The 27146-nt window shown below is 36.3% G+C and overlaps 1 protein-coding gene across 2 annotated transcripts in view; it reads left to right on the top strand.

The window, feature by feature from the left end:
* Nucleotides 1–26935, top strand: part of LOC123867970 (myosin-VIIa) — a 45077-nt gene extending 18142 nt beyond the window's left edge. For both annotated transcript variants that reach the window (XM_045910305.1, XM_045910314.1), the window contains exons 2-14: nucleotides 1694–1742; nucleotides 9808–10068; nucleotides 10612–10890; nucleotides 11628–11912; nucleotides 12035–13630; nucleotides 14085–14312; nucleotides 19265–19504; nucleotides 19998–20162; nucleotides 20418–20702; nucleotides 20784–23249; nucleotides 23361–23560; nucleotides 23820–24087; nucleotides 24412–26935. In XM_045910305.1, coding sequence (XP_045766261.1) covers nucleotides 1725–1742; nucleotides 9808–10068; nucleotides 10612–10890; nucleotides 11628–11912; nucleotides 12035–13630; nucleotides 14085–14312; nucleotides 19265–19504; nucleotides 19998–20162; nucleotides 20418–20702; nucleotides 20784–23249; nucleotides 23361–23560; nucleotides 23820–24087; nucleotides 24412–24618 — 6498 coding nt within the window. In that variant the 5' untranslated portion in view covers nucleotides 1694–1724 and the 3' untranslated portion in view covers nucleotides 24619–26935. The remainder of the gene's footprint in view (nucleotides 1–1693; nucleotides 1743–9807; nucleotides 10069–10611; nucleotides 10891–11627; nucleotides 11913–12034; nucleotides 13631–14084; nucleotides 14313–19264; nucleotides 19505–19997; nucleotides 20163–20417; nucleotides 20703–20783; nucleotides 23250–23360; nucleotides 23561–23819; nucleotides 24088–24411) is intronic.
* The last annotated feature ends 211 nt before the right edge of the window (nucleotides 26936–27146 follow it).

The raw sequence follows: 27146 nt of genomic DNA, 5'->3' as shown, positions 1-27146 counted from the left end.
CGCGCCTCTTACTTTCAAGCTTAGCGCAAACGTGCGCCTGAACTTCAAACTATCCTTTTTGTCCCTTTTTGCGTCTGTTTTCTAATATATTTGTCTCAGTTTCACTCAAATATGATTTCTTGCTTGTTGAAATAGGCATGTTTTATTTTTCCGGCAAAAAATTAGATATTCGAGTAAGCATGAAAAAAGTTCACTATGGCGGCTGTATGGCCCCCCATGAGCCCCCCATTTTCAAATGTGATTTTTTTTGGCTTTTTAGCAGAGTAGTCATATTTTTTTTAATAACGACTTATTCAATATTAGCTGATGCCCGCAGCTTCGCCCGCGTGGATTTAGGTTTCTAAAAATCCCGTGGGAACTTTTGATTTCTCAGGACAATGTCGCAAAGTTTTTCTATCGATTAAAAAAAAATTACGCAAATTTTACGGAGATTTCGGTGTACGTAGGTAGAAAAACACAACTCCCTTTTTGAAAGTTGGTTAAAAAAGTAGCCTATGTTACGCCCTGGTCAATCCTCTATTTGTCTGTGAAAATCCCGTCAAAATCGGTTCAGCCGTTCCGAAGATTAGCCTTTTCAAACAGACAGACAGACAGACAGACACAGACAGACAGACAAAAATTTTAAAACCGGGTGATTCAGTTATGGTATCGTTCAAATAACCATATGAGCTTAATATGAGGTAGTTATTTCGAAATTACAGACAGACACTTCAATTTTATTTATTAGTATTGATAATTCTCACTTGATCCTCTTATCTCTACATCCTCTGGTCGGTACGTAACCCGTTTGGCTGACGTTCTACGTCGACTAGCTCTATACAACTCGAAAATCACCATATAAAGGCTCGCACGTCTCACTTAGTAACGAGTTGACTGGTTATTGATGATGATGACACACGATGCCGCGTACCTACCTAGTCGGTATCGTAGCATGAATGCATGGCTGCGTGTGGTGAATTTTTATAGTTTTGAACAAGTGATGAATGGCTTGGAAAAAGTAGAAAGATTCTTATCTGTAGTCAAGATATGAATGTTAGTTTAATTTCCCTGTAAATTAATTTCTTTCCTGCTATTATTTTCAAGTTCCTTTATTTAGGAACTTCGTTTTTGTTTTTACTAAAATATGGTAAGCACGGATTATCTGTACCCATTTGATTTATACCTTTTTGGAAATCCAAGGTCGATTTGATCTGGGTCAGGAAGATGATATGATATTATGATCTTTTTATTTGATATTAGGTTCAGTGTTTTCTAGAGTTAAAGAATACCTACCTATTGCGAACAAAACGGTGTTATTACACTTCTGACCAAAATACTTCTTTACTTTTAAAATCCGAACGTTTTTGATCCACCGACACAAATCTGAGCTCATTTCTAAGCAAAACGACCTAAAACTGTGCTAAAATTCATTCACAAAGTCCAAAATTCGTGATCTTGATCAAAACAGTACACTTGCAGTAAAGTTTGAAAAGCTTTCATGCCATTTTATACTCCTCCTACATTTTTTTTATTAAATAAAATTATTTACTGCAATTACACCGTTTTGCTTCTCAATTTACTCGTAGATCTCGATCAGTTGGATTAAATCGAATCGTGGGATTAAATATATTCGCTAACCTGCAGCTGCCGTGTGAACTGAGGAATTTGTGACTTTTTTTTTTGGGGAAGCTAACAATATTTTTATTTGTTTCAGATCGAGCCGGTGACCACATGTCGGCGCCATCATGGTGATCGTTACCAGAGTAAGTGCATTTCTTATGTAACAGATCTTTGTTAGTTAAACAATGGATAACCACCAGGTATAGCTAATGGTATAGGTAACTTACGGTGAGATCCAAACTTGTTGGCGGCTGAGAAGTTGGTTACAAGTGCGCATAAGTATAAGTATCTATAATCCACACTTCCACACTAATATTATAAATGCGAATGTGTGTCTGTCTGTCTGTCTGTCTGCTAGCTTTTCACGGCGCAACAGTTTAACCGATTTTGATGAAATTTGGTACAGAGTTAGCTTACATCCCGGGGAAGGACATAGACTAAGTACTTTTTATCCCAGAAATTCAAAGAGTTCCCACGGCATTCTTAAAGGCCCATCCGTTTAACCGATTTTGTATGAAATTCGGTAGAGAGGTAGCTTGCATCCGCAAAATTGACATAGGTAACTTTTTATCCTGGAAAATCATAGAGTTCCCACGAGATTTAAAAAAAAAATTAAATCCACGCGGAAGATGTCAGGCATCCTCTAGCATTTTGATAAGTAGATCGAATCGAACTTTACTAGGATGCGGTGAATTTGTGTAAAGTAGGTAAAACTCGTCAGATCACTACTTTTCATAGCATAGGTTCGTTCCACTAGAACTCTAGTGGAAACGATTTTAATGAGGCAAGCTATGAAAATGAAGAGACACTATCGATAGGTTTCAGATAGATTCATATTTCCTTGCTATCGCACCCTTGTGAAAAGACTTAGATAATTTTTTTTTAAATACAGGTGTATTAATCACTTATCCTACTAAACATTTTTACAAAAATTTACAGTAAAAACAATTAAAATAATACAAAATATCGCAGATATATCTTTCAAAGATGTTCCTAAGAATTCTTAGGTCATCCATCTATAAAAATCAATCCCAAGTTAGCAACAGTCCACAATAAAACATCTTTGTAAAGAAGTTGTCGGCAATTGGTGCATATATTATGTAGTTTCCTATAATAAAATTTAAAGTAAAAACATTACGTAAACCTCCATAATATATCTTTATTGTTGTATTGTACCGGAAAATTACAAGAAAACTGTATTCTTGCACCAAGATCAGAGTTCAAGGTTCGGTGCTTGCTTGCCTTGAATAACATTAAGCCTTTATAAACAAGTCATAAAGAACGTTGCACTGAAGAAAAGCCTGCTTTATTTATTTTAATGCGTTGCCGCTTTTAGTTTTATAGAAAAAAATCGGGTAGAGGAAAAATATTCTATTTTTTTCATTATTTTCCCTATATGAAAATGTTCACGCAAGAGAACGATTCAAATGACATATTGTGTCATATTTAACTTTGGTGCAAATAATTTTTAAGTACTAATACTTTAGTAAGAATTAGGACTGGCTCATTTTTTGCGCAACGGATCAGCCTGGCTGTCCAATGCAGAAATGCAGCCAGTATTCTTGGCACCATTCCACGCGGGCATGATTTGTATAGTAATTAGATAAGGCTAGCTTTAAGTTTTATTGTAATATTTTCATTAAAAAAAAGGCAAAAAAAAAAAAAGTAAGAATTATTATTTGATACATCTATGCTTTTACGCAAAGGTTGTGTAGGACGTAATATATCGTCTGAATTATCCTCTAAAGAAGAAAATCCTCTATTTTGACTATGAATTTCGGTGTAAATTGAAAAAGCTAAGCTAAGATAGACCGTACTTAAATCTAGAACTTCCTTTTGTATCTGTTTTTCATGATAGGTATTCTATTGTGAGATTATCTATACATATAATAAAATTGTAGAAAAGTGGTGTCTGTACAATGGAAATATATAAAAAAAAGTAGCAGGGGTTGTTATAATAAATCCGATCCGAATAATAAAATCGATGCCGAACCCGAAATTGTAATTAATTTTTTTTTTGTCTGTTTGTCTGTGTGTTTGTGCACGCTAATATCAGAAACGGCTTATTCGATTTAGATACGGTTTTCACTAATATATTGTAGTAAGCTTCACTTAACATTTAGTGTTTATTTCATGTCAATCGGTTCATAAATAAAAAAGTTATGTCAATTTAAAGAATCACGCTGCCCGAAAAGTCACTATTCCACGCGAACGAAGTCGCGGGCACAGCTAGTTATTTATAGAAAAGTAATGAGACAGGTTTTGTCGACTACGTCGGTCTTGCAATAACTGTATTTGCTTAACAAAAACAGACGTTGCATTTACTTAATATTGAAATTAGTAAAAAACAAACCCACGTCTCGGTTAAAAATACTTTTAAATGTGAAGGCCGCCATGTTGATATTGATGCTGTCTAGTGATCTCATAATTATATTCGATCTATCCTATATATGAAGGCCTGCCCGCGAAATTCAAATTTAATTTGGTTTTCCGAATTTTTTTAACTAATACCACAACGTAGGCTTATGGCATTTTCAATTGCGACAATGGCAGTGTCATCCTCACAGGTTTATATAAAAATCTTTACTTGAAAAGGTCCAGTTTAAGAAATTAGCTGTAGTATCGACTAATATGTCAGAATTAATCCTTAAACTCCATCTTTACCGGGAAAATCAACGCATACCTACCTACCTACCATTTTGCCTTAGTTTTGAAAATTCCTAAAATATTTTACTTTATAGTAATAGCGTACCTATCTTAGAATTAAAACATGATGAGACACAAAGAGGTAATTTTTTTTATAAAACAGCCTCAGAGAGAGAATTTCGATTTAACTTATCCTCTACTTCCTATCTGGGCTATATCCTTCATTAAAGAAATATTATTTTCTCTTCCAAATCATAACTAGGTAAGTATAGTACTTAGAATTGCTTTTTAGCCCATGTATTTTCCAGCCAGCATATTCTAGTCGGAATAGAATAGTTTTTTAGTGTTAGTCTACACTCCACTGCATATAAGATTTATAACATGACGGTCATACGACAATGTGTCGTCAAAAACCATTATGCATTCGAAGTAGCCTCCAAAATACCGGAAAGTGAAACACGGCAGGCGGGTTCCGATCAGTGCGTTTGGCAACACATTCCGACAAACTGAATCTAGCACTGTCCAGGCCGTTCACCTTCTCACATACAGACACACTTTTGTGCCTAGCGATTTGAAAATAGAGAAAAGCTGTAAGTAGGTACCTACTCTTAATTCTGCAAAGGTAATTTCTACGTGGTCGGGTGTACGAGAACTTAAATGAACAGTTTTATGATTAACTGTAAAGTATGATTAAGAAAAATATAAATGATTGAAGTTTATAGCAAACAAACTTAAAGTTACCTACTTAATACGGTATCACATCATTAGAATTTTTCATAATATTGCTTTGATTTTTTATTTAAACATTAGGTAGCACTTGTTAAAAGAAAACCTTCAAATAATTACCAATTATATGTGTGTAAGCATGATGTACATAAGTAATAAAAATTGAAGAAAAACACTGCAGCTCTTTGGCTAAAAAGATGGCAAACCCCAAAAGTAGTTCTGAGTTTCTCCAAAGTTTGTAAGTAGACTCAAGGTTGAAAGCACAAGGTCAGTTAGAAAATAAACTTGTATTTTGATAAGAGTTCATTCATAAACGTATAGGCCTGCCTACAAACGAATTTCACTTTTGCCTTACTGACACCGTTAAAGAAAAAAGAAATTACGAAAAGGCCAAGCGTAATGGCGAAAAGGGCAAACGGAAATAGAGCAAAAATTTCCCTTTAAAGTAAGTACGTAATTCAAACTAGTTTTTGCCCCCGATTTCGTTCGCGTAACAACCCTTTTGTTTACCAAGGATAAAAAGTACCTAGCCTACTCTTTAGCATTATATGCCAGTTAAAGTCCTTTTAAAATCGGTTCAGCCGTTTCGATGATTAACTCGGACAAACAGGAAGCCATTGTTTTAAATAAGCGATTTTATTTTGAAGATGAATACTATGTAGCTCTAGGTTCATAAAAATTACGCATGTCTACTGTTTTCTTTCCAGGATAAAAAGTAGCCTATGTCCGTCTCTAGAATACAAGCTATCTTTGTAACCATATTTCGTCAAAATTGGCAGTGAAAAGATAAGATAAGAACAGACAGACAGACAGATACATCCTCATATTTATAATATTATTGAGTACTGATATAGTATGGGTCACAGACAGACACATTTAATTTATACTAGCTGATGCCCGCAGCTTCGCCCGCGTGGATTGGTCAGATCCCCTGCAGCATCAGGATTGAGGAGTTGGACTCCAAATTTTTTATCAAACAATGTCGCAAAGTTCCTCTATCGATTAAAAAAGAAATTACGCAAATCGATTCAGAAATCTCGGAGATTTCGGTGTACATAGGTAGAAAAACACAACTCCCTTTTTAAAAGCCGGTTAAAAAAGTAGCCTATTTTACGCCCTGGTCAATCCTCTACTTGCCTGTGAAAGTCCCGTCAAAATCGGTTCAGCCGTTCCAAAGATTAGCCTTTTCAAACAGACAGACAGACAGACAGACAGACAGACAGACAAAAATTTTAAAAACGTGTGATTCAGTTATGGTATCGTTCAAATAACCATATGAGCTTAATATGAGGTAGTTATTTCGAAATTACAGACAGACACTCCAATTTTATTTATTAGTATAGATGTACCTATAGATTCACTTTCAGTTGAAACATAATATCAACAAAACAATAGCATGTCTATGTTTCTAGTCAAACTAGTAGGTAGGTATGTGGACAATACCATAACGAGAGGGAGAGTGCTCGCACACGGACTTGCTCTATTTATGGTGAGCGTGGGAGTACAGCTAGGAGTGAGCGGCCCAATTTCACAATAAACCTGTCTCGTGGACCTTCCATTTTATTCAGATTTGAGAAATCCTAAAATTGCCTCTTTTTGGAATATTTCATTGTGTGGGTAGATAAACCAAAAACGTCTATTCATCTACAAGTAAATAGGTATGTAATAGGAAAAGGTGATTGACTGACTGACTGATCATTCAACGCAAAGCTCAAACTAATGCACGGATCGGGCTGTTTGTTATGCAGAATACCTATTTGATATGACGTGAACATCCACTAAGAAAGCATTTTTGAAAATTCAACCCCTAAGGGTGATAAAATATTTGTGTTGTGTTTTATTTGACACAGTTAGCTTATGCCTGTGGGCAGTTTCAAATAAAACTTATGACTCTCTTAACTTTTAAGTTGTTTTTCTTTTCAGTTTGACACTTCTTGCTTCTCGGTAAGAAGAGCGTTCTAAACTAGCGTTGGTACACGAAAAATAAAGTTTTTATTAGGTAAATAAGAAGTATTCTATTACGATAAATCTTACCCTAGGTATACTTTTTCGTCTGGTCGTACGTAAGCTGTCGCGTTCGCGCAGTCGGTAAAAAAATATTTAGGTAAGTGTGATTTTTACAGTATAAATGAACCTGGAATTGGAACTGGAATTTTTTTAAAGCTTTTCCAATTTTCCAAGAAATTAAAGCTGTAGTTAGTTAGTTAGTGACGAGTATAACCTCTCGTAATTAGGTAGGTATTTTTGTTTGAATTGGTTATAATTTGGTAGTTTACATACACTGTGAGTTGAAAATTTAAAAAAAAAACAATATGAATATTTATAAAAGTAACAACTCAAACAGAGGAGAGCGACAGTGTTTGGTGATTTGCATTTTAATTAACTCTAGATACAAATACTTTCTACGATAAATCAACGCAATAAATGTATGTATACCTAAGTATCTATCTTGCTACATAAAATATAATATTATGTACTCGTTTAGAAAGCTTATATTCTGGTGATACATAAGCATGACAGGTTTTGAAAAACCGGTATCATGAAGTAACTATCCAAAATTTAATAAATACAATCACATACAATCACTTGACATTTATCTTTAATCACCCACTTCAGATGGCTATATTTATTTACGATTTTTCATAATTTTATCTATATTTTATACCTACCTAGCTTCCCATATTAAATTGAAATAGGTCATCACTCATCATCTCTTCTCAAACTATCGGCGCGGCCTAGCTAGGTAGGCACCCAGAATGCGGAGGGTTTTAGTCCACCACGCTGGTAGTGATAGTTTTGACCTCATAATCAGGGGGTCCGAGGTTTGATGCCGGGCCTTACCTGTAATTTTTCGGAGCTAATAATATTATACCTACCTTACGTTTAGCCGTATTCTTCATTATTGTTATTCAACTTTAACATTATTGTTATTCAACCGCGTTTAAAAGCCTCATCGGGTGACAGAAGGGCTGGCTCATTTTTTGCGCAACGGATCAGCCTGGCTGTCCAACGCGGAAATGCAGCCAGTATTCTTGGCACCATTCCACGCGGGCATGATTTGTATAGTAATTAGATAAGGCTAGCTTTAAGTTTTATTGTAATATTTTTAAATATATAATATATATATAATAAAAAAAAAAAAAAACTTTAACGTAATGATAACGAGAACTGTCCACACACGAAACTGATTGAATCGAGAAACGAACATGATAAACTTATTGACATTGATATCACAACTATGAGAATAGTCTCGTGGGTAGTGTTGCTATGAATGTTGTGTTAAAAATATACAATTATACATAATTAAATATTCGATTTCTTTAACCTTTAAAATGGTGAAGTGAGTAACAGTGTGATGACTTTCGAATTAGAAACCATTTTCGAGGTATGTAGAACGAAATATAGAACGCGTAGGTTAATTAATTAATTACCTAAAAAGTAACATTGAAATAATATCTTTAATTTTAAAAGTTGTTTATTGATGCTTTGAGTTATAACTTTTATAGGTACCTATATTATTTCAATAGAAAATGAAATATTAAACTTACTACCTATCAATAAATTTTACCATTATGTTCCACTGTGCAAGTTTTTTAAATTGCAAACTACTTATATAATTATACCTACTTCCTTAGTACATAGTTTGATCTTATGTTTTACAAAATGTAGGTATGTACCTATCTAGTACCTAGGTACCTACCTACGTACCTATACCTAATTAATAAATTTAATTAAACACCATTAAACACTAGCTAAGTACTAATGCGTTATGCGTTGCAATTGGACTCACAAGCTACTTATTTTAGGTAGGTAGGTTGATAGTGTCAGAAACCTTCACGTAAATGCCAACAACAACTGCATAAAATTTAAATTCGATCGGATTAAACGTTGCGGGAATGCATAGGTAGCAAGCACACAAGCATTAACATTTTATTAGGAAATCTAAAATTATAAAACTAAAGTTGTGTCTAAAGTTACACAAGTAACGATAGAAACAATATAATATGAATATTTGAATAATATTAAATAAGTTAGGCGATACTTTCACCGAAGCTAAGATAATAGTCGCGAAACGTGATCGTACAGTTGAATAAGCAGTCGCACTCACGAGGATATGTTCACTTTCTATCAAATTCGATGCCGCGATACTGTCAATGCTGTCAACTACAAGCATTGCCTCAGTTCCGGTTCCTGTCGGGTGCTTATTGAATTTATTAATATTTATTTTCGAACTCGACAATTTATTAATATGTGTCGAAATTTGGTGTCACGCTATACACCTTTAATAAATGTATATGAGTAGACCAAGCAAGTCATAATATTACGGAGTTATTCGTTGACTGAACCTGAGAAGGCCGAGATCTTACCACTAAGCTATCACCGCTATAGATTTCATACTTATCTATTTTACAATATTTTCCCTCTTTAAAGAGGTCCTTTTCGCAGAAAAAGAACCTTTTTTATTCATATAATACAAGTTAGCCTTTAACTGCAATCTCACCTGGTGGTAAATGATGGTGCAGTCTAAGATGGAAGTGGGCTAGCCTGGAAGGGGCAGTTTTCATTAAACCCATACTCCTTTGGTTTTTACACGGTATCGTACCGGAACGCTAAATCGCTTGGCAACACGACTTTGCCGGGAGGGTGGTAACTAGCTACGGCCGAAGCCTCCCGCCAGACCAGACCAGAAATTAAGAAATCATAAAATTCCAAACCCCTGCCGGGAATCGAACCTGGGACATCCCACTAATAAGATCACAGCGCCAGGGAGGTTGTCAAAAAGGAGGTGCGCTATTGGTACTGCTAAGTATTAATAAGATATTGTTTCAATTCCAGGGTGATTACATATGGATCGAGCCGGTGTCCGGGCGCGAGTTCGACGTGGCCATCGGCGCGCGCGTGCTCGCGGCCGAGGGCCGGCGGATCCGCGTGCGCGACGACGATGGCCAGGAGCAATGGCTGCCACCGGAGCGTCGCATCAAGGCCATGCACGCGACCTCCGTGCACGGCGTCGAGGACATGATCTCACTCGGCGACTTGCATGAAGCTGGCATCCTTAGGAATCTCCTCATTCGGTACAATGAGAATCTCATCTATGTAAGTTTCATTTCTGCTATAGTTCAGTACTGATGGGACACTGATGGGAAATTCTAGGTTATAAAGAATAATCAAGGAAGTGCAAAGCGCCGCATCAAGGCCATGCATGCGACCTCTGTGCATGGCATTGAGTACATGATCTCACTGAGCCGCTCGCATGGAGCTGGCATCCTTCGGGATTTCCTCATCCGGTACATTAAGTATATATCGTATAAGTTGTGAGTTTAATTTTTAACTTTACCACAAAATCTAATGTTATAAGCCATAAGGGATTTACGTACCTATATACTGCCAGTGTGGAAACTGCTTGCTACAAGATAATCATTGCTAGAATTAGAAAGGAAGATCTGACAAATTCGAGAGTGATCATTAGTTGTTCGAAAGCATCTTATCAGGATACCATTACCTTGATTTCTATAAATCTTCATTTCTATATTGTCGATTGATTGATTGAATTGTTAGATGCAGTCTAAGATGATCTAACTACTATTTAATAAAGTTGCACTTTCAAGTTCGTTTGATAAAAATGTTTCTTGTTTTCAGACTTATACGGGTTCAATATTGGTAGCGGTGAATCCATACCAAATATTACCAATTTACACAGCGGACCAAATTAAGTTATACAAAGAAAGAAAAATTGGCGAACTGCCGCCACACATCTTCGCTATAGGCGACAACGCGTATGCGCACATGCGTCGATATGGCCAGGATCAGTGCATTGTCATCAGTGGTGAATCAGGAGCAGGCAAGACTGAATCCACTAAATTGATTCTGCAGTACCTCGCAGCTATTAGTGGGAAACATTCTTGGATAGAACAACAGGTACGAAACGTAATACATTGTTAGGGTCGGATGGCATTTGCTCCCTGTGAAAACTATGAAATCGGTTTACAATCCTTAACCTGGTCTAAACCTGGACAAAAAATCTGGAGCAATCTAAGGCGAAGACTATTAGGTATTTTGATCATGTCTTGACGTGGACCTGAGATCCTGAGATATATATACCTAGGCGACGACGGATCCCGCGTAAATCTAAACTCATAAGTGTGAGAGAAAGAGATAATATACTTAAGATATAAGAGAATACGCTATAGAAAGAGAGGCGATTGTTGGATTTCAGGCCGCAGTATACTGTGCGAGTCGAATTATAATTTATTGTGTCTCAAAATATGTTTTTATTTGTGGCAAGTCACAAGTTATTGCATTATAAGATACGTGGACATGTTACTAGATGCAATTTCTTCTGTTCTTCAGTTTTTGTAATATCTTGATTCTAGAATAGTGATTGATGAACGTATGAGTAATAGCTGTCTGCTAACAGAAGTGTATAAATTATGATTGCTGTAAATGTTCCCGGACTAGTCTCTCAAAAAAATCAATCGAGCGTCGGTTTTGCTTAAATAAACTTGTTAACGGTCCACGAGTCACGAATAAATACACTATAATAACAACCCAGTTGTAATTTGAGTCATGCTACAATGCAATCGATAAGCACAAAAAACGAAATGAATATTTGTCGTATACATTTCAGTTTTTAACCAATATCATTTCCTTTTCAGATCCTGGAAGCCAATCCAATTCTAGAAGCCTTCGGTAATGCAAAAACCGTGCGTAACGACAACTCGTCCCGTTTCGGAAAATACATAGACATCCACTTCAACAGCAATGGTGTTATAGAGGGTGCCAAAATAGAACAATACTTATTAGAAAAATCTAGAATAGTCTTCCAAGGGACCGACGAAAGGAACTATCATGTATTCTATTGCTTATTAGCTGGTCTATCTAAAGAAGAAAAGAAAAAGCTAGACTTAGGGGAACCTTCAGAATACCGGTATTTATCAGGAGTAAGTATTAGTTTACCAGACATGGTAAGACGGTATTTAAAAATGAAATTGCAAAAATTTATTCAAATTAAGCATATTTGTAGAGATTGTTTTTGAAATAATTAAAAAAATATTGTTTTCAGGGTAACAGCTTCACGTGTGAAGGCAGAGACGATGCAGCGGAATTTGCGGATATCCGGTCTGCGATGAAAGTTTTGCTATTTACCGAATCCGAAATATGGGATATATTAAAACTGTTAGCCGCTGTATTGCACTGTGGTAACATCAAATACGAAGCAACTGTCGTAGACAATTTAGATGCAACTGAAATCATAGAACAAGCTAATGTTAAAAGAGTAGCAAGTTTATTAGGAGTGCCAACTCAGACGTTGATCCAAGCCTTAACAAGAAAAACATTATTTGCTCACGGAGAAACCGTTGTGTCAACACTGAGTAGAGAGCAGTCTGTTGATATTAGAGATGCTTTTGTCAAAGGAATTTACGGGCGCCTGTTCGTGACCATCGTACGAAAAATAAATGCAGCCATTTATAAACCCAAAGCAACCATGCGGACGGCTATAGGGGTTCTCGATATATTCGGTTTCGAAAATTTTGATCATAACAGTTTCGAGCAGTTCTGTATAAATTTTGCCAACGAAAATCTCCAACAGTTCTTTGTCCGACATATTTTCAAACTAGAACAAGAAGAATACAATCACGAGGGCATAAATTGGCAACATATAGAATTCGTCGACAATCAAGACGCCTTAGATTTGATTGCCCTGAAACAGTTGAACATAATGGCTTTAATAGATGAGGAATCAAAATTTCCGAAAGGCACAGATCAAACTATGCTAGCTAAACTACATAAAACTCACGGCTTTCACAGAAACTACCTCAAACCGAAATCTGATATAAACACAAGCTTCGGTTTGAACCATTTCGCCGGTGTAGTCTTCTACGATACTCGTGGTTTCCTTGAAAAGAATCGAGACACTTTTAGCGCTGACTTGTTACAGTTGATTCATATTTCAACAAATAAGTTCCTCCAACAAATATTCCAGGAAGACATTATCATGGGATCTGAAACACGAAAACGAACCCCAACGCTATCGACTCAGTTCAAGAAATCTTTGGACTTGTTAATGAGAACTTTAGGCACCTGCCAGCCATTCTTCATTCGTTGTATAAAGCCAAATGAATTTAAGAAGCCAATGATGTTCGATCGAGGCCTCTGCTGTAGACAACTGAGGTATTCTGGAATGATGGAAACCATTCGAATTAGGAGAGCCGGATATCCAATTCGGCACAGTTTTAAAGAGTTCGTTGAAAGATACAGATTTTTGATATCAGGAGTGCCTCCGGCCCATAAGACAGACTGCCGGGCTGCAACCGCGAAGATTTGTGCTACAGTGCTCGGTAAATCTGACTACCAGTTGGGTCATACCAAAGTCTTTCTGAAAGACGCACATGACTTGTTCCTTGAGCAAGAAAGAGATAGAGTGCTAACGAGGAAAATATTGATACTACAAAGGTCCATTCGAGGGTGGGTGTACAGGAGAAGATTTTTAAAAATGAGAGCAGCTGCCGTTTTGATTCAGCGGCATTGGCGAGGGAAGCTGCAAAGAATTCGGTATAACAGGATGAAGGTGGGGTATGCGAGGTTGCAAGCACTGATTCGTGCGAGAGTGCTGGCTCATCGGTTCCGACATTTACGTGGACACATTGTTTCGTTACAAGTAAGTACCTACCAGTAAAATGTCACATTATGAGAACAGATTTTTAAGAAATACTATGTATTCACGTTGGGCATCTAAAACTGCGCGTACGGATTTTTAAAGCACCAAGACCCATTTTCACATTCGCATGATGTCTGGTTTCTTTTTGGAAAATAAAGGCACTGTTTACTAATTCCTTATACTGATGACATTACAGAATGAGATTTTTCAGTGCAAAAAATCTTCCAAATGCGGATGGCATCTCTTAGGTACTTACGCATACCCTTTAAAAATAAGTTTCTTGTCGTCCCGGTTCTACATGGCTGTGGAATAGAGATAGCTTATACCCTGAATTAATACAGATGCCGTTTTTGTCCTGGAAAATCTAAGTGTTTCCGCGGAATTAAAAAACAACCTAATGAATGAAGTCGCGAGATTCACCTGGTTGAAAATAATTTTGGTCAAATCTATTCAGGCTGCAGCACGTGGTTACCTAGTGCGTCGCTCCTACGGTCACAAGATGTGGGCAATCGTCAAGATCCAGAGCCACGCTCGGCGTCTGATCGCCATGCGGCGCTACCGGCGACTGAAGCAAGAAGCCATCGCCCACAACGAGGCCTTGCGACTGCGCAGGCAGGAAGAGCAGAGGTTGCAGCACCAGGGCAACACGCGTGCTAAGGAGATTGCGGAACAGAACTACAGGGTAAGTGAATATTGTTTTTTTTTAATTCCGTGTACCTACAGTATGTTCAATAGAAGTAGAAAAAGTGAAAAGGTAGTTTGACAGTTCGTTATGCTGAAAGAAGTAAGGTTTTAAATTTATAGACTACAGGCCCATGTTCAAAAATGGATGGGTCATATGAACCACCAGGTGACGTATACAGGACGATATAAGAGCATAAAATAATAAGATTCAGCACTATGCCGTCACTTGTAAGCTGTCCAACAGAGTGCTGGTGAGAATTCAAAAGTGCAGGTAGAGTGAGTACATTTTGGTCATATATTTTTGTACGGCATTTTTACCATCGATAGATCCATGAAAAATAATAAGAAAGCGCGCAGTGCCGTAAAAAAATGGTGCGCCACAAAGTCAGTAAATTTTTTGATTTTCTGATAATTTCCAGGATAAATTTGGTCATTTAATTATGTACGGCATTAGTTTCATACTGTTTCAATACAGCCTCTAATCCATTATTCCGCAACGCCGTACAAAAATCATACGACAAGGGGAAAAAATTGAGGGTAGCAACCCCCTCTCTTTCCGTGGTCCGGGGGGTGATTTGAAAAAGTACGGCTTTGGTTCCAAAACATTATCTAGCACTCAAAAGTACTATTAAAAATAATGCCGTCAAAAAATTAGTGTTCATTTGAATGTGTATCAATAATTATCTTAATTTCATGGTATACTTGATTTTTAAAGCTGTAAAATCATTTGACTCTGTACGGCAACTTTTTTTTTAACATGATAGTGTAAAATACTATTGTTATATAGTATTGCCGTTCAAAAGAAACTGTTCTAAAAAAAATTATAAAGAAATACAAAAACTGAAATTTTTCAAATTATTGCAAAAGTTTAAATATTCATAGATTAATAAAATATAGCAATTATCTACGCTTTTCCCTTGTTTTAAATAGTATTAAGATAAATAAATTAGGGAAAAATTATGCCGTACATTTTAATGCAGACCATATCTTTTAGGCTGATGAAAATGACGCTACCATTTTAAAGGTGTAGTACTTTATGGCCATCTGATACTGTACGGCATTAACATATTTTTGAAGAGAACAATTGATAATATGATAAAATCACTATGCCGTCTAACTGAAGTGAACGGGTGTGTATATAATATCCACATCCTCTACAAACCTTTGGACCTACGAAAATGTACGGCATGTAAAAAAATATTATCTATGCATAAAACACTTTCAAAATAAATTAATTTTATGTTGTTTCAAATCACCCCCCGGACCACGGAAAGAGAGGGGGTTGCTACCCTCAATTTTTTCCCCTTGTCGCATGATTTTTGTACGGCGTTGCGGAATAATGGATTAGAGGCTGTATTGAAACAGTATGAAACTAATGCCGTACAGAATTAAATGACCAAATTTATCCTGGAAATTGTCAGAAAATCAAAAAATTTACTGACTTTGTGGAGCACCATTTTTTTACGGCACTGCGCGCTTTCTTATTATTTTTCATGGATCTATCGATGGTAAAAATGCCGTACAAAAATATATGACCAAAATGTACTCACTCTACCTGCACTTTTGAATTCTCACCAGCACTCTGTTGGACAGCTTACAAGTGACGGCATAGTGCTGAATCTTATTATTTTATGCTCTTATATCGTCCTGTATACGTCACCTGGTGGTTCATATGACCCATCCATTTTTGAACATGGGCCTGTAGTCTATTAGGTACCTAACGCGCAACGTTGATAAAATTCGAACGTGGAAAAACAATATCGTCAAGAAAATTGACTTAGGTATAGATGATCGATGTTGAGTGCCACAGATTTTTATTTCGCAAGATTTCTACTTGGGACCATAGCTGTAGATGTATCTATACAGTTGTATGTGTTGGTGTATGAGTTTTAAAACAAGCCTTATAGAGTCCATTTTACTTTGACTCAATTCGAATTCCACCAACGTTGCAAAAATGTAAAATCTCATATTAACCCTTACAGGAGCATACATAGGGCATAATATTGTAATTGGAATATTATGAGCTTGCCGTAGAACTGGTTTATAGTTTAATTTATTTTGTAATCAAATATTTTCGACAGTTTTATTTCTTTTATCTGATTGACAGAAAATTGTAAAGGCGTGTTTATATTACAATGTAATAGATTGAGGGCGCGATGTAAGGGCGTGTTTATATTACACTGTAATAAGTTAAGGGCATACTATGTCAGTTGCGATGTAATGGATTAAGGGCGCGTATTGGAACATAATATATGTAATCTCATTACATCAAGAAAAACTTAAGACAAAAATAATGTTCTATTTTTGTAGGATGTTTTTCTGTCATTCGATATTCGAGATTCGATGTTTCGTTCCACATGATCGTCGTAAAAAGTATGTCTTCTTGTAAACATTAAATTATAATTATTAATATAATAAAGATTGAGTTTGTGGCGGAACAAGATTTTATTATTACCATTTCAAGCAAAACATTTTTCGGTAGCAACTTACCTCTGTCCGACCAACTGAATAGTATGCGAATGACATCGTTAGTAATCCTACTGTTCCGAATGAGCCTACGATCATACCTGCGTGTCATGATGTGGGATGCGGGAGCGTCCACGACCCGAATCTATATGACATATAGATTCGGGATTGTGCAGGTTTAGTGGTTGCGTAGCTGGCGCCATGGGAGGCGATCGCCGCATGGCAGACGTTTCCGCTTCGTAGACGCTTTGGACGCGCAGGCTTAGATGATGCTTAAATAAATAAATAATCTTTTATTTATATAAAAAAAATTACAGATCAAAATCTAGTTTCTGACGGCCAGACAATAATGGCAAATCCGGTTTGGTTTATTTATTACGGAACCCTAAAAATGTTTTAAGCAATTTTTACTTGCGCTGCATCTATCTTAGCTACCTATAATTTAACTTGGTTAAACATAAAATTTAGTTACATAAGTAATTTGATTGCGGAATTCTAAAAATATTGCAAAATAATGTAATTTTAATTGCTTTACTATCGCTGATCGAGTAGATTACTATCATTCTAGATTCTAATGAGAGTGTGGTTGTAAAGAAAAGTGTATTGTCGACAAAATAATTATATCTTACCATTGATCTTTACTGATTACATCAGAAAACATAACATTATGCAGTGTAGTTAGGTAGGTACATATAAAATTTTTATTTCGTTAGATTTCTTTTGGATTTTAACTGAAATGTTTGGTTTTGTGGATTTGCGGAAAAACTTGGTTTTTAAACCTAGCTTAAAGGTATGCTGTTAGGGTATTTTTATAAATTTTTACATTAGGTTATTTTTATTAATTTTTTTGTAACGGAAATATTTTATAATTTTACATCGTCTAGCTAAGTAGTACTTAATCTAAGCAAAATTATTAGTACCTATTTTTTTTATTTTTTTTAAAGAATATTAGCCATTTGAATTATGACTAACATTCCCCTTTCCCCTCCAACTAAGCGTAAAGCTTGTGCTAGGAGTGGGTACGACAATAGTGCAACGGGTGGGGTTTGAACCGTCGACGTTTCGGATTTCAGTCCACTCCTATAACCGTTGAGCTATTGAGGCTCAAATTTTATCGTCGGTGTAGGTGTAAGGCTATCAGGCAGAATGCTTAAATTCATTTAACAGGCAAAGTCGTCAAAAAAAGCTTTATTTAATTTTGCGTACCTACCTACGGCGACATTGCGCAGCTAACCCCGGCGAGATCAATCAACTCCATGTTTTATTATCGTGTATCGTGTACCAATTTCAACTGTATATCAAAGAACATAAAGTTGAAATTAGGTAGTTATCAAAAAGATCCACTCCACTTTTTTTTGTAAGCCGGTAATTGACAGAAAAAAAAGAATTCAACCTTTGCTATATTTCGTTTGTTAATATTATAATTATTTAACGCAAGCTTTTAAATTTCAATATTCCATACAAAATTGAATAAGGTCGTAGACTAGTCGGCTCACAGTGTGAACCTGGTAACTGACAAAATTTAACTTTTGTTAAACGTTATAAAATTAATACTTTATGATAAAACTAAAATAAATTTGCCATTTTTCAAACATAACTTCTTATAAAGATAATGAGTTAAACCGTAAATATTTTATATTAAGTAGGTATATAATGTAAAATTAGTTACAATTTGTCACTATACTTTTTTACTTTTTTACACAATTTGAATTTAATTATATTTTGTATTAATACTTACATCAAAAAGAATTTTCGATTGAGTATTTTTATTCTATCAACAAAACAATTTACTTATATAATATAAAATACATAAAGAACGAGTAGGTAGTAATAAAAACAAATGGACCAAAACGGTATTAGAATTAGGTACTAAAAATTTTAACACTGGATTACCTAAAACCTTACACCTGATACATCCGAAGTTTACGTAATTCTGTCGATCCTAATCGACCATGTAGGTTGTTATTCAATTACTAGCGACCTGGATGCAGTTGGGTAACGCTCGGTACAGTGCAATCAAGTTAACCGAACCCAACTTATTTTAGTTTAGATTTCAACGCTATAACTGATCGGTCGTGCCAATTTTTAACGAGTTTTGTTTGAAAAAATGTGGTCTAATTATACTTATGAAACCATTAGTCCGTTCGATGATTATTTCAATAATTGTGACTTTAAAAGGAAACTAGATAGCTGGGCAAGTATAGCCGATGTATGTCATCTTACAACTTTCACTACTTGTCTTATAATCTACTTATTTACGTGCCAAATGTAACATAACACTAAACGGATAATCTCGTAATTGGATTACTCTAGCTTGTATGCAGGTAGAAACTGGATAACTTTGAGAGCAAAACGAAACAGAAAAATTCATTTCACCATCGACTGTCATGATCCAGCCAGCAAACTGGAAGAACAACATCTAAACATAGTACTAGATATTATATAAAAATAAGGTTTTGTAACAAAAATATATTGTTTTAACAGGAACGCATGTATGAGTTGGAGCGTCGCGAGGCTGAATTGGCTCTTGAAGAAAAGCGACAATTAGAAGCGAAGAGGACTTTATTACAAGAAGCAGCAAGAAAACAGGACGAGCCTGTTGATGACAGTAAACTAGTGGAAGCGATGTTCGACTTCTTACCAGATTCCAGTAGTGAAGCACCAGCGCCTAAAGACACGTCAGTGTTTAGTGATCTACCGCAACTAAGAGCTGATCAACAAGAGGTAAACAAACACATACACATACTTCAATAAACAAACACGAAGTAGATCGAATGGTGCTAATTCGGTTGCACAAAAGTGTCTAAACCTAATAAAATTAACACATCGAATAAGTAGTAATGATATCCTCTTCACAAAACTCCTAACTACGGTAGGTACTGCTTATAAATATTTTAGTTTAAGAGATTAGTGTAGATCAAAAGACGAAAAATAATGATTCAAAAAAACTCTGATAAAAATATAATGTAATGACGTATGAGATTTTGAAGGGCATTAAGACTGATGATCAAGAAGCAATATAGGCGGTGAAAATAATAGTAGCCTTTCGAATCAAATAAGTTTAATTCCAAATTCTAAGACTAGATATCAAACATCGAAGTACTGTGTACTTACTGTCCATTGTACAGATAGATTATGGGCATTGTCTGTTTTAAAAAGCTATCGTAAAACGATATTAGACACGATATAATACTTTGCAAAATAAAATATTTTACAGATGGTGACGCCAATGCAAACAACATCAGAAGATGAAGAGGACCTTTCAGAATTTAAGTTCCAAAAATTTGCTGCAACTTATTTCCAAGGCAACGTTACACATCAGTACTCTAGAAAACCACTGAAACATCCATTGTTGCCTTTACACACACAGGGAGATCAATTAGTAAGTAATTTGATAATCAAAATTCTATTTTAATATCTTAGAGAATCGTGATGTTTATACATAGGTAATGCATTATTACAACCCAATTTTCTATGCCACGATTAACAAACTTATTTTTACGATAAACAAACACAACTAATTGCTTTGTAATTGTACCGTTTACTTTAAAATCGAATTCGTAGATAAGTGGAAAAACTTGATAAGTTTAATGTTCTTCTAAAATAATAGCTATTAATATCTATGTATACATTTCAGGCTGCCCAAGCATTATGGATTACTATTCTACGTTTTACTGGAGATCTTCCAGAACCAAGATACCACACTATGGACAGAGATAATACCTCAGTGATGTCGAAAGTAACTGCAACACTAGGCCGAAACTTTATCAGATCGAAAGAATTCCAGGAAGCGCAAATGATGGGCGTTGACCCTGAAGCTTATCTTAACAAACAAAAGCCAAGATCGATAAGACATAAACTCGTTTCACTAACACTGAAGAGGAAAAATAAACTCGGGGAAGATGTCAGACGGAAGTTACAGGTAATATAGTATTGACCTTGCATTTAATAAAACCCTATTCTAATAAAATACACTTTTACTAAAACCTTTATCTATTTTTAGGATGAGGAGTATACAGCTGATAGTTATCAATCGTGGCTTGAATCCCGACCGACATCAAATTTAGAGAAACTCCATTTTATAATCGGACATGGAATTTTGCGCGCCGAGTTGAGGGATGAAATATACTGCCAGATATGCAAACAGTTAACAAATAACCCATCCAAGTCATCGCACGCACGTGGTTGGATTTTATTATCATTGTGTGTCGGGTGTTTTGCTCCTAGTGAAAAATTTGTAAACTATCTTAGAGCATTTATAAGAGAAGGCCCTCCTGGTTATGCGCCTTATTGTGAAGACCGCCTTAAGAGAACTTTTAACAATGGGACAAGAAATCAACCGCCATCCTGGTTAGAGCTACAAGCAACAAAATCTAAGAAACCTATAATGTTGCCCATTACTTTCATGGACGGTAACACGAAAACATTGTTAGCCGATTCAGCGACTACTGCAAGAGAATTATGCAATCAATTGTCAGATAAAATCGCCTTACGTGACCAGTTTGGTTTTTCCTTATACATAGCACTATTTGATAAAGTCAGTTCACTTGGCAGTGGAGGTGATCACGTAATGGATGCAATATCACAGTGTGAACAGTATGCCAAAGAACAAGGAGCGCAGGAACGAAATGCCCCGTGGAGACTATTCTTCAGAAAGGAAATATTTGCTCCATGGCATGATCCTACAGAAGATCAAGTGGCAACTAATCTAATCTATCAACAAGTAGTTAGAGGGGTAAAATTTGGAGAGTACAGATGCGATAAAGAAGAAGACTTAGCAATGATTGCCGCCCAGCAGTATTACATAGAATATGGACAGGATATGAACACAGAACGCCTTTACACATTATTGCCAAATTACATCCCAGATTACTGTCTGACAGGGGTTGAAAAAGCCGTTGATCGATGGGGTGCACTTGTAGTACAAGCATACAAAAAGAGTTACTACGTCAAAGAAAAAGTTCCTGCATATAGAGTGAAAGAAGACGTAGTTAGCTACGCAAAATTCAAATGGCCTTTACTATTCTCGAGGTTCTACGAAGCATATAGAAATTCAGGACCTAATTTGCCTAAGAACGACGTAATTATTGCGGTCAACTGGACTGGAGTTTATGTTGTCGATGATCAGGAACAAGTTTTACTTGAATTATCGTTCCCAGAAATAACAACAGTTGCAAGTCAAAAAACTAATAAAGTGTTTACACAAACCTTTAGCTTGTCTACGGTTCGTGGTGAAGAGTTTACATTCCAAAGTCCAAATGCTGAGGACATTCGTGATCTCGTTGTTTATTTCTTAGAAGGCCTCAAGAAAAGATCAAAATTTGTTATCGCCTTACAAGATTACAAAGCGCCAGGAGAGGGTTCTAGTTTTTTGACTTTCCAAAAAGGAGATCTGATTATTTTAGAAGAGGACAGTACAGGAGAATCGGTGCTAAATAATGGATGGTGTATCGGTCGTTGTGAAAGAACTATGGAAAGAGGAGATTTTCCTGCAGAAACCGTATACGTGCTTCCCGCTCTCACTAAGCCTCCTGCAGAAATTTTGACTCTGTTTTGTCAAGAAGGTGCATCACATGGTCGGCGTGCACCTACTAGCACATTTAACGGAACAGAAACCAGGGACAAACCGCATACTTTGTTAGAATATGCTTTGGATCACTTCAGATTACCACCAAAGCGTACAACATCTAAAGCCCTGACATTGTCGACAGCGAAAAGAGGAGCTGAAGAATTATGGCGACATTCCCGGGAGCCTATCAAGCAACCTTTACTAAAGAAATTGCAGGCCAAAGAAGAATTAGCAGAAGAAGCTTGTTTTGCTTTCGCAGCTATTGTCAAATATATGGGGGACCTTCCTTCAAAACGTCCTCGAATAGGGAACGAATATACAGATCATATTTTTGATGGCCCACTAAAACACGAAATTTTAAGAGACGAAATATATTGCCAAATCATGAAACAATTGACTGATAATAGAAACAGAATGTCTGAAGAAAGAGGGTGGGAACTGATGTGGCTTGCTACTGGATTATTCGCGTGTAGTCAAGGTCTACTAAGAGAATTAACTTTATTCCTTAGGACAAGAAGATATCCAATAGCCCAAGATTCCTTGCAAAGACTCCAGAAAACTTTACGGAACGGCCAAAGAAAGTATCCCCCTCATCAAGTGGAAGTAGAAGCAATTCAACACAAAACCACCCAAATATTCCACAAGGTATATTTCCCCGATGACACAGATGAAGCATTTGAAGTCGATTCATCAACGAGGGCAAAGGACTTTTGTCAAAACATTGCACAGAGACTGAATCTCAGATCTAGTGAAGGTTTTAGTTTATTTGTTAAAATAGCTGATAAAGTTATATCAGTGCCAGAAGGTGACTTTTTCTTCGACTTCGTGCGCCACCTAACTGATTGGATCAAAAAAGCACGACCAACAAGAGATGGCATAACACCCCAATTCACGTATCAGGTGAGTTAATAACTATAAGGTATAATTCAGTGTTTCTGCTTTCTATTTCTTAGTAGTCAAAAGTAATTTAAAAAATCGACTGCAACAGCTAACACAAATACTATCTCTCAGGTGTTCTTCATGAAAAAATTATGGACAAATACAGTGCCGGGTAAAGACCGAGCCGCGGATGTGATATTCCATTTCCACCAAGAGTTGCCAAAACTCCTACGTGGCTACCACCGCTGCGGGCGTGAAGAAGCTGCACGACTAGCTGCTTTAGCCTATAGGGCACGCTTCGGTGACAACAAGCAGGAGCTGCAGGCTATCCCGTAAGTTCAATTTTCTTTTAATCCAATTTCATCCGACTCTGAAGTATGTCACGTAACACGTTTTATGTAAATTCTCATGAGCGAACCATAATTATTTTTGTTACACATTTTACAACAAACCAGCGCCTCCTCTCTTGACCCAATCTTTTGAACAAGGGATGCAGCTTTAAAATAGATCCCGTTGCGCCTTCTTTTTGGTCCTTTTAGAAGGCACCATTGTCAAGTTATCAATTATCAGAACTCTTACATTTCATTGCAGACAAATGATTCGTGAGTTAGTACCAGCAGACCTAATCAAGCTGCAAAGTTCGGCCGACTGGAAGCGAGCAATAGTGGCATCGTACAACCAGGACGCTGGAATGACACCCGAAGATGCCAAGATTACTTTCCTCAAGGTCATATATCGGTGGCCTACCTTCGGCTCGGCCTTCTTCGAGGTGAAGCAAACCACGGAGCCTAACTATCCGGAGTTACTACTGATCGCCATCAACAAGCATGGTGTTAGCTTAATTCATCCACAGTCAAAGGTAATTTTGGACAAAAAATTGTTTGCGCTTATCTCCGATATTTTGTTTGAGAACAATCGGATTTTTGCCAAAATTCATGGCTATTTTTTGAGCATCTTTTTTGGAAATGATTAATAACAATAATTTACAGTACTTGTATAAAATAATGATATTTAAAATCATTTATATATGGCCCTTGTTTATTTATATCATTTAAAATTCCTGGAAAGATGTCCATGTGACACAAACGCGACATTCCCATTTTTCCAAAATTCTGGGACTTTTATCTGATGCATTTTTGCCTAAAATACTTTGTGATTCTAATAAGTTGTCTTAAATTTTCAGGATATTCTGGTCACACATCCGTTCACAAGGATTTCAAACTGGTCATCTGGTAACACATACTTCCACATGACGATAGGCAACCTCGTGCGCGGCTCCAAGCTGCTCTGCGAAACGTCTCTCGGTTATAAAATGGACGATTTGCTCACTTCATACATTTCCCTTATGCTCACCAACATGAACAAGCAACGATCAATCCGGGTGAAATAGAAATATCGATAGTGTCACGTTTTAGCATGAAAATTATAATCATAGGCTCTTACTCACTACGACAGCTTGCGGCCTACCAAATTATTGTGTTGTGCGACATACGATGATCCGACTTATATGCATGTGGGCACACTATCTTAGCCCGTCGTAGTTGCTTTCTGATGCACTGTAACGGCCGAGATACTATTGGTCAGTCGGCATCCCAATCCAGAATGCGTTGCGACAACATAGTAGTTTGTTTGATTCTTAGATACGCCAGGATTGGTCTATCATCATGGCAGCAACCAGAGATGTTGCAACACACAGCAGTTTGTTTGCCTCATCACACTCGTAACTGCAATTCGTAATGTCAAACGTCAGTTTCTGTATGAAGAGGTGCCCAATGTGACCTCATAAAATGCAGTAATGTTAGAGAATTAGGGCCGAGAGAGGATAGTGTAACTTTACAGTATCGTCGGGAAAGAGAAAAAGAATTTAAAAAGAATTTTCTATCCCTTTTCCGTCCATACTAAATGACAGATTTACGCAGAGTTAACGTTAACATGAAAAGTTACACTAGTGCTTCAGGACTATGTCCAAATTACCTTTTAAGGATTTAGGGACTTTTATAATGCTTAGTAATAGTTGGTCTCGCTTTTTGGCGATGTATTTAATATTATATGGATGCTTGAATAAAAAAAAAATTGTGTTCACATTGTGTAATTGTGTGGATATTAAAATTTATATACATAGTACTAAAGTTTTCATATTTATCATCATGTGCATTGTGCAGGGCACTTAATATTATGCTTTATTCGACATACAATGTTCTAATTTGTGTGATTTCAGATGTTACAATTTGGCACTTACTAAGTTTTGATTTGAGGCAGTCCGTTTTAAAAGTTAATTTATACGATTATTAAGTATATTAATGATTACTGAATATAAAGAGTTTAAGATTTATAAATAAAATTACCTAAGCTCTAATATAGGTAATATTATAATGTTATGTATTATTAATTTATAAAAATCCGTCCAAAACAAATTAAGTAAATTAATGTTTTTCACAATAATGTTTCTTCAATAGAACGTAAACGTCCAAATTAAACTGTTCTATGTAAGTAGAATAACTAATATTAAACAATTTATTATAAAATAAATTTAAAACTATTTAATAACGTTGTAACAAATAAAGATAGATTGGTAGGTAAATAAGAATCAATGCAAAAATAAATAAACGTATTAGTAATAAGCAATAATAATTTTTTCCGTTCTTGGCAAATGAAAAACACAGACTAAAGTATCTAGGTAAACAAAACAAATAAAACATCTAACTGACGCTAGAGGTCAACGAACGTTGCGTAGACAGATGCCGCGGGGTCAATGCCTAGTCTTAGATGGGGCATTGACCCCGGAGATTGGGGTTGATGGGAACGTACGCATGCACGGACATATTTTGCGACGCGCCCGTTGCTGCTGTTGTCACCCACAATTTCACCTACTGAAGACGTTTCTTGCGGGTTTTACATGTCTCTCGGATGTGTGTGTAATTATTAATTTTATTCTAATCTGTTATTTATTAAAATGACGAAACAAAAATAGTGAGTTGAATCCTTACGTGCGGTTAAAGTAAAACTAAAAGCCGATTTAAACCAAGCACATACACGTGCTTGAATCCGTAGACATATCTGCACGCATTACGTCTACGCGAACGTTCATGCCACGCAAGCGGTATGCCATGTCTCATACAGTTCCATAAATTACAACGCAATGGTACGCGCTACGTCTACGCTTACGCGATGCATACGCGGCCTGTGTGGCCGGCGCTTAAATGGAAGTAACCTGAACGTTGCTTCCGTCCGTAAAAAAAATTGAGTTACTTCTAAGTCGCGCCTAGACTCTAGAGCAGTTTTACTTTAAGTAAAAGTAAAAAAGTATAAATCCTACCCACTTAAAACCAGACCAGAAATATAAAACTTGCTCTGGGGCCGCCACTAGTATAAATGGTCTTGTTTAGGTATATTAGTTCCACGGGTTTTCCACAATATTGCGAGGTACTTTATTTTCTGGCCAGGCTTTACTTATGTTAATTTTGTATACAAAGCGGACGCAAACTGAACGGAATAACCTAAATTTAATAATAACGCTATCATTAAAAATTTAACAGAATAAACAAATTGTATTTATTTATACATATAACTATATATAAAATATATATGTTAACTTGTAAAATTATTGATGTTATGCCATGTTTGGAGACAATTTTTCGTATGTTTGTTGTATTTTGCTTAAAATAAAAGTTGTATTTGTGCGTGGTTGTAAACATGAGTCACAATGATCCTTGGCTTTTAATTTACATCCCAGTTCCCATCTCAGGTTAAGCACCTTTAGTTCGACTATGAAGTACCTAGTTCCTATAATATTATTCTCATCATCATCAGTGATCTGAAATTGATGTGCAAATGATGCAACAATTGTTGTTGAGAAGCAATAGCCCGTATACTTCTCAATGCGGTACGCCTCCCGTAAACCCACGGGACAGACGAGTA

Source organism: Maniola jurtina, chromosome 1 (assembly GCF_905333055.1).
Source record: "Maniola jurtina chromosome 1, ilManJurt1.1, whole genome shotgun sequence".
NCBI classification, from domain to species: Eukaryota; Metazoa; Arthropoda; class Insecta; order Lepidoptera; family Nymphalidae; genus Maniola; species Maniola jurtina.
This window is presented reverse-complemented; position numbering and strand designations above follow the sequence as displayed.